At 44.1% G+C, this 7,024-nt stretch overlaps 1 protein-coding gene across 2 annotated transcripts in view; it reads left to right on the top strand.

Moving 5' to 3' along the window:
- The window catches only part of capn1b (calpain 1, (mu/I) large subunit b), a 31,311-nt gene extending 24,293 nt beyond the window's left edge, over window positions 1–7,018 (top strand). For both annotated transcript variants that reach the window (XM_050043460.1, XM_050043461.1), the window contains 7 exons: window positions 79–136; window positions 1,043–1,107; window positions 2,592–2,660; window positions 3,390–3,468; window positions 3,550–3,663; window positions 4,223–4,281; window positions 6,496–7,018. In XM_050043460.1, coding sequence (XP_049899417.1) covers window positions 79–136; window positions 1,043–1,107; window positions 2,592–2,660; window positions 3,390–3,468; window positions 3,550–3,663; window positions 4,223–4,281; window positions 6,496–6,522 — 471 coding nt within the window. In that variant the 3' untranslated portion in view covers window positions 6,523–7,018. The remainder of the gene's footprint in view (window positions 1–78; window positions 137–1,042; window positions 1,108–2,591; window positions 2,661–3,389; window positions 3,469–3,549; window positions 3,664–4,222; window positions 4,282–6,495) is intronic.
- The last annotated feature ends 6 nt before the right edge of the window (window positions 7,019–7,024 follow it).

The following is a 7,024-nucleotide window of genomic DNA, read 5'->3' as shown; positions in this document are numbered from 1 at the left end:
GTGTGTGTGTGTGTGTGTGTGTGTGTGTGTGTGTAATGATGATCCATGATATTTGATAAATGTGTTGTGTCTCATTAGGACATGGAGATCTCAGTGCGAGAGCTCAGGACGCTCCTCAACCGAGTCGTGTCCAAGCGTAAGTTCTGATGTTTTCAAGTCACTGAAGAATAAAATAATCACAAAGACACAAAGAGGAAACTTGTCTGTGGAGACGCACCGTGACATCAGCAAATCAGCAGTGCACTCTTTAAAATCAACCATCACAATCAGCCAACACTATTTTTCTTCTTTAGCACACTGAGTGAATATTACAGACACTGAACAGTGTTTCATGTCTCCGTCACCATCACAGTCTGTGTGTATGATGTGATGTTAATTCATCTACAGCAGAGACTTGATGATGATGGTCACTGATATTAGGTAAGAAAATGTGGATGTATCGATATCAGTTATCGGCCTAATGAGCTGTCATATATCTCCCTGAAGTCCTGTGACGTCTGTGGGTGAATGAAGTCTCTCAGGTTCGGGGTCAGTGTCTCTAAAATCTGCATGATTTGATTTTCAGTCCACATCATCAGAACTCTTTTATTAACAGATGTCAGAGAGATGCACAGACGTGTCCCAACATGAACCATCATGTGACTGTGTTTTTTAGCTGTCATTTATCTGATGGAGGTTTGTGAGTCCTGTTGAAACCCCACATCCTGCCGTCAGCTCTGTTTACTCGCCATCAAAGTCTCGTCGTTCATAAACACATTTACTGACTGAACGTCATCGCTTTATTCTCAAGAGTTTCTGCTGTCGTTGTGCTTTATAATGAAACAGTGATTATGAAAGGCATTCTGGTTCTGAATCTGGTTCTGTTAAAAATATTTAACTCTGTTTTAAATATTTAAAGTTGAGTTCAAATCATCTGTGGGATGTAAGTTAGCACCTCCAGCAAACAAAGAATAATTAATAATGATAAAGAGTGTGATCTTTGAGGGAACGACAACGTCTCATCGAGTAACGAGTCTTCTTCTTCTTCTGCGGTTGTTTACAGACAGAGACCTGCAGACTGATGGTTTCAGTATGGAGTCCTGTAGAAGCATGGTCAGCCTCATGGACGTATCCTCACTCTGCTGGTTCTGTTGGTTCTGCTGGTTTTATTGGTTCTGCTGGTTTTATTGGTTCTGTTGATTACTGTCTTTTTATCTTTCTTAGAGTCCAACAGGAAGTTTTCTGTTTCCCTCTGACAGGTTGGCATGTGTGTTCTCATATTTCACCATGAAACGTTCTTGTTTTCTGATCTGTTCCTGTTTGCTCTGTTACATTTGACTCTGACCTTTGACTCCGCCCACTCCACCATGTCAGCTGATTGGTCTGGCATCGTGACACTAAAAAACGACCAATGAGGCGGCAAGCGCTGTGTTAAAGCCTCAGTGTGCAGGAATGTCTCCCATCTAACGTTGAAATCATATATTGCAGTCAAACACATAGCGCACTCTAGCGCCTCACTGTTTCAAACATGTTTTGCAACTACGGTAGCTGCTGTGTACCAAAAAGCTATGATAACATTGATGAAACCATGTCATCTGATACTTCATGGAGTATTCATTCAGGCTGCTACACAGACACACGTGGCGCAAGTTGACAAACCCCCTCCTCACCATGCTGGCTGTGTTTACAACGTGGACTGTTGGGGCAGGTGTAAATCCAAACAAACCAATCACGACTTGTCTTTTGACAACTGATGAGTGGCTCAACCTCACACACCTCATCCCTCTCCTCACATCACTNGTAGTGCCGGGGTCGTAGTGAAGCGCCTCTTGCTCCTCTCCTTCGGCTCCTCAGTCACGCAGCGCCGGCCTGGCTCTCAACGAAAACGCAGAAGGCGGGGCTGTATGTCCCTCGCTGGTGGAGGTATTCTCAAGATGGCGAAACGTTATGGAACCCCCCAGACGAGGTATTCTCAAGATGGCGAAACGTTATGGAACCCCCCAGACGACTTACCCACACAATGTACAAACACATCTGAAATTCTCCTTTTACAAGAATAAGTCAGATTATTGGTGGAGGTAATGAAACACCAGTGATGACATGTTTATGAATGCAGACATCGATTTTTGCCAATAAACAACTGAAAACATGACACACTGTCCCTTTAAAGACAGACGCTGTCATGTCTCCTCAGTATCACAGTTTGTTTTTCCTTTGTTCTGTTCTGCTCCACCAGCATGTTGCCATGGCGACGCATCAGTCCGGACTGGAAATGACGTTGGTCTGTAGTGATTGGTTGGAGTAAATCAGACATGAAGACACTCAGTGACTGAAATAGAAAACGTTAACACGTTAGATGAGCAGCCACATCGTTACATTTAAATGATCAGATGACCAAACTCGATGCGACAGGAACCACAGACAGAACGCTGACTGTGTCTGAACCAGCAGGTCTGGATCCAGGAACTCACTCTCCTTCAGATGTTGTTCAGAGACCTGACAGGTGACTGATGCTAGAACAAACTCTGTACAACAGTTTGCAGTAAAAGACTTTGTTCTGCTGCTCCGTCGTCTTCTCTTGTTAAAAGGTGTCGACCTTGACTCGAGCTCAGAAAGACGGCAGCGCTCGACTCGGTCTGCTGGAGTTTCAGATTCTTTGGAACAAGATCAGGAAGTGGCTGGTAAGTTCTGCATCAGTTTCAGCGTGTTCAAAGGAGGAACGTTACCAAACAGAACGTCGACTCCAGTTCTGCAGTTTGACGCTCATGTCAGTTTGTGATGGTGATTCATTCACAGCTGATGTTCACCGACAGCAGGTGGAACCTTCTGATGTTCTGCTGTCTGAATGAGAACATGAACTGTTCCTCTAGTAACAGTTCATGTTCTCATCGTCCTCTTGTTCTTATGTTCCTCATGTTGTCGTCTACCTCATAATCTCACGGTCTTCATGTTGTCATTGTCCTCTTGTTCTTTAGTTTCCCATGTTGTCACATCCGTTCTTATTTTCTCATGTTCTTATGTCCTCATGTTCTGTTCTCATGTTTCACAAGTTGTTCTCTTCCTCTTGGTCTCATGTTCCTCATGTCATCTACCTCATAATCTCACTGTCTTCATGTTCTCATGTTCCTCATTTCTTCTTTAAGAACCATAAAAGCTTCTGAGATCACAGCGTGGTGTTTACTGACGTAGAACAAAAGGTGAACTTATTTCAGACATGTAACCAAAAACACACGGACTTCGTAACGAGGGAACAGGAAGTGCTAACATGCTAACATGCTAACTCACTGCTGCAGCACTCTATGAGGCCTCTGATCCAACAGTGAGCAGTTTAAATGACAGCAGCAGCAGAGGCTCATGGGTATTGTAGTCTCGTTTCTCATGTTCTGTCAAACCTTTGAATCTTGGTGCAGGCGATCTTCAGAGAGTTCGATCTGGATAAATCAGGATGTATGAGCTCCTACGAGATGCGCCTGGCGTTGGAGAACGGGGGTGAGTCTCGTTGATGGTGATGTCACAGCAGTACCCATCGGTTTCCTGAAGCTAACCTGTGAGCTCTGCTGTCGTCCGCAGGCTTCAAACTGAACAGGAAGCTGTATCAGATGCTGGTCGCTCGATACGCCGACAACGAGATCATCGACTTCGACAACTTCACCTGCTGCCTGGTCAAACTGGAGGCCATGTTCAGTACGTTCTCCTTCACTGTGTTCCACATCAGACAGACGGTGTTCTGCTGACTGTCAGAGACAAACGGGGACAAACCACAACTTAATCTACCCCAGTACACCTTTAACGTGCTCTCTACTGCTTTATACTACTACTGCTAAGAGTACTGGACTTTATACTGCACTACATTACTCTGATGACTTTAGATTATTGATACAAAATATGATCAGTAATCAGTGATGATGTGTCATTAGAGATGAATCCACTCAGCAGGATATAAAGTCATTAACATGAGCTCCACCTTCAGCAGCTGATCATCACATTCATACATCAGTTACATCATGTAGAGTATTCTGCTGAAGGAGTACTGTTACTGCACGTACTTTAAGTACATGATGACGATACTCGTAACAGAGTACTTCTGCACTGTGTTATTAGTACTTTTACTGCAGTAAAAGATCAGAGTGCTTGTACTTTTTCCCCACTCTGCTGTGGACAACGATGGTTTGTACAACACGACCTGAACGCAGCACAGAGCCTCACGTTAACATGGTTCTTCTTCTGTGGTGTTTGTCCTCAGAGGCCTTCCAGGAGCTGGACAGAGACGGGACAGGAAGAGCAGAGCTGAACATTGCTGAGGTACCAATATAATTATCATCATCATCATTATCGTTGTTGTTGTTGTTGTTGTTGTTGTTATCCTGAAACACGTCCCCAGTTGGTGTTAAGCCCTGAGTAGTGTCTGCAGGCCTCCTCAGGTCACCACCTCACTATGTTTCACTGAGTTTTTGGAGTTTTGGGAGAAGTCTGTGTTCTACAGTTTCAAATGTTCACACGGTGGCGTCGAGCGTTCGGTTGAACTAAAGACTCTCCAACGAGTCAAGGTTCAGTTTTTATGCTAAGTACATTTTGTTTTGATGGTTTGAAGCCTGGTTTTTGTCAGTGAATATTAGCAATAGCATTATTACAGGAAACCATAGCTTTAAATACACCGTGCTAACCAAGCTAGCAGTTAGCATTAGCTCCACCCTCTTGTCCAAATATGGTCACTTCTGGCTCCAGAAATCCAAGATGGCAACATCCAACAAGCCAAACTAGAGTCCACAAACTAATCTGTGACGTCATGGTGACTGTGTCTGTTAATGTATACAGTCTGTGGGTGAGATGAGAGGGCGGAGCTAACGCTAGCTGATAGCTTGGTTAGCATGGTGCTTTTACAGCTATGGCTAACTGTGTTAATGCTAATCTTTGCTAGCAAAAACAGGCTTAAAACCATTAAAAAATGTACTTACAAAAAAACATTAAAAAAAAACTAAAATAAAATGTTAACAGCTGAGTTCTGTTGAACTTCAGCTGTGATAAACGTTGAAATGATCTCCAGACCAAACAGGCTGGAAACATGTTGATTTCTACTTGTTAACATGGAGCTCTGTGGGGACGCACTCATTCTGGGAGACAGCCTCTAGTGGACGTTAGAGGAACTGCGTTTCAGTCTCGGAGTTTGCCGCTTGTATCGATCACAAAGTGAAACCAGGCGGACGTCATGTGGAGAACGGTTCCTCACCCTCCAGCCGACTCACATTTATCACACGAATCCTGGTTCGTATGACTGGATGAAAATAACTGTTACATCCAGTAGCAGCTCGTGGTGAAATTGGGTGGGAGGGCTAACGCATTAGGCCTATGGCCTATACTGATCAATAGTTCAGCTGCAGTAACAATAACATCACACCGAGATACAGAACCAGGTTACAGCAACAATGCACTACAACGAAACCAGAGAATTAAGCTAACTACAAAAATGTTCTGACTCTCACACTCTCTCTCTCTCTCTCTCTCTCTCTCTCTCTCTCTCTCTCTCTCTATCGCTGGCTCGCTTACACGTGCGCGCACACACACACACATAGACACACTGACTATTATGTAATGCTCTTCTAATGAGAGGTAAGGGCTTGGGCCTACCTTATTTGAAGAGAAGCTCACATCGACGGCCTGTCCGGGATGCAAACAGGTTAATCACCAAGTCATTTAAGTCCGGTGATTTTTGGATGAGGTCCCGCTCGATAGACAGCATTTAAAATAATCCACCTCGTTCAGCATGATGCTAACACAATTCACAAGACTCAATGCTCACTCTCCCACCACAGTAACAGCGGGCAGGCCCTCACTGTACTTGCACACACTGTCACTGGCCAACAGTCAGTGGCCTGGGCTGAATTAATTTAGCCCAAATCAAGGGGGCTTGTCACGACACCTGTCACTCACGATGTGACAACAATTATTGGAAGCTGATTCGAGGAGTATGGGCTGTAAAAATCTGCCCATTTAGATAAATCCTGTGTTTTTGTGACTATTTTAATGCTGTTGCTGCCATCGGTTCCACCAAATACAATCAGTTCTAAGGTTCAATAACTAATATTTTATTATTTTCTTTAATTTAATAATTTTCTCATCTTTATTGTAAAAGATAGGCAGGGCTTAACCCTGCTAGCTTTATAGCAGCCGTCTCTGGTTACGTCCATGAATGGGAAGCATATTGTTTGTTTTTGTGAACGGCTGAATGGTGCGCCGCTTTAAATGTTGCTGCTGCAGAGAATTCTGGGACATTACCGCCTTTCCTTAGGTTAAGGATGCTCTGATGCATCCTATGCTGAAGGACATAAGAGAGGAAACATTGAAGCTCCATTCCTTCATCAGCTCTGAGCGTCATGGCTGCCTCTGACATACTTCAAATCAACTGTCTGTCCTCACCTCTGTGTTTGTGGAGGAAACAGGAAGGAAGGTTTTTCAGAATAAAAGTGATGAAATAAGAAGTGTGATTGTAATGAAGTGACTGTTGTTGTGTTTCCTCAGTGGCTCTGCATGACCATGTGTGGCTGAAGACTCCTCAGTCAAAGTGCCTCCAACAGGAAGACAACAACCGACCTGACTGTTAAACTGCAGCCCAACCACACTCTTACTGTACAGCACTGCAGCCCTACATCACTACTACAGTCCTACATCACTGCAGTCCTACATCACTACTACAGTCCTACATCACTACTACAGTCCCACATCACTGCAGTCCTACATCACTACTACAGTCCTACATCACTACTGCAGTCCTACATCACTACTACAGTCCTACATCACTGCAGTCCTACATCAGTACTACAGTCCTACATCACTACTGCAGTCTTACATCACTACTGCAGTCCTACACTACAGTCCTACATCACTACTGCAGTCCTACACTACAGTCCTACATCACTGCAGTCCTACATCACTACTACAGTCCTACATCACTACTACAGTCCTACATCACTGCAGTCCTACATCACTACTGCAGTCCTACATCACTACTACAGTACATCACTACAGTCCTACATCACTACTACAGTCC

Source organism: Epinephelus moara, chromosome 5, assembly GCF_006386435.1.
Source record: "Epinephelus moara isolate mb chromosome 5, YSFRI_EMoa_1.0, whole genome shotgun sequence".
In the NCBI taxonomy this organism is placed as follows: Eukaryota; Metazoa; Chordata; class Actinopteri; order Perciformes; family Serranidae; genus Epinephelus; species Epinephelus moara.
The sequence above is the reverse complement of the archived record's forward strand: the minus strand, read 5'-3'. Positions and strand labels throughout refer to the sequence as shown.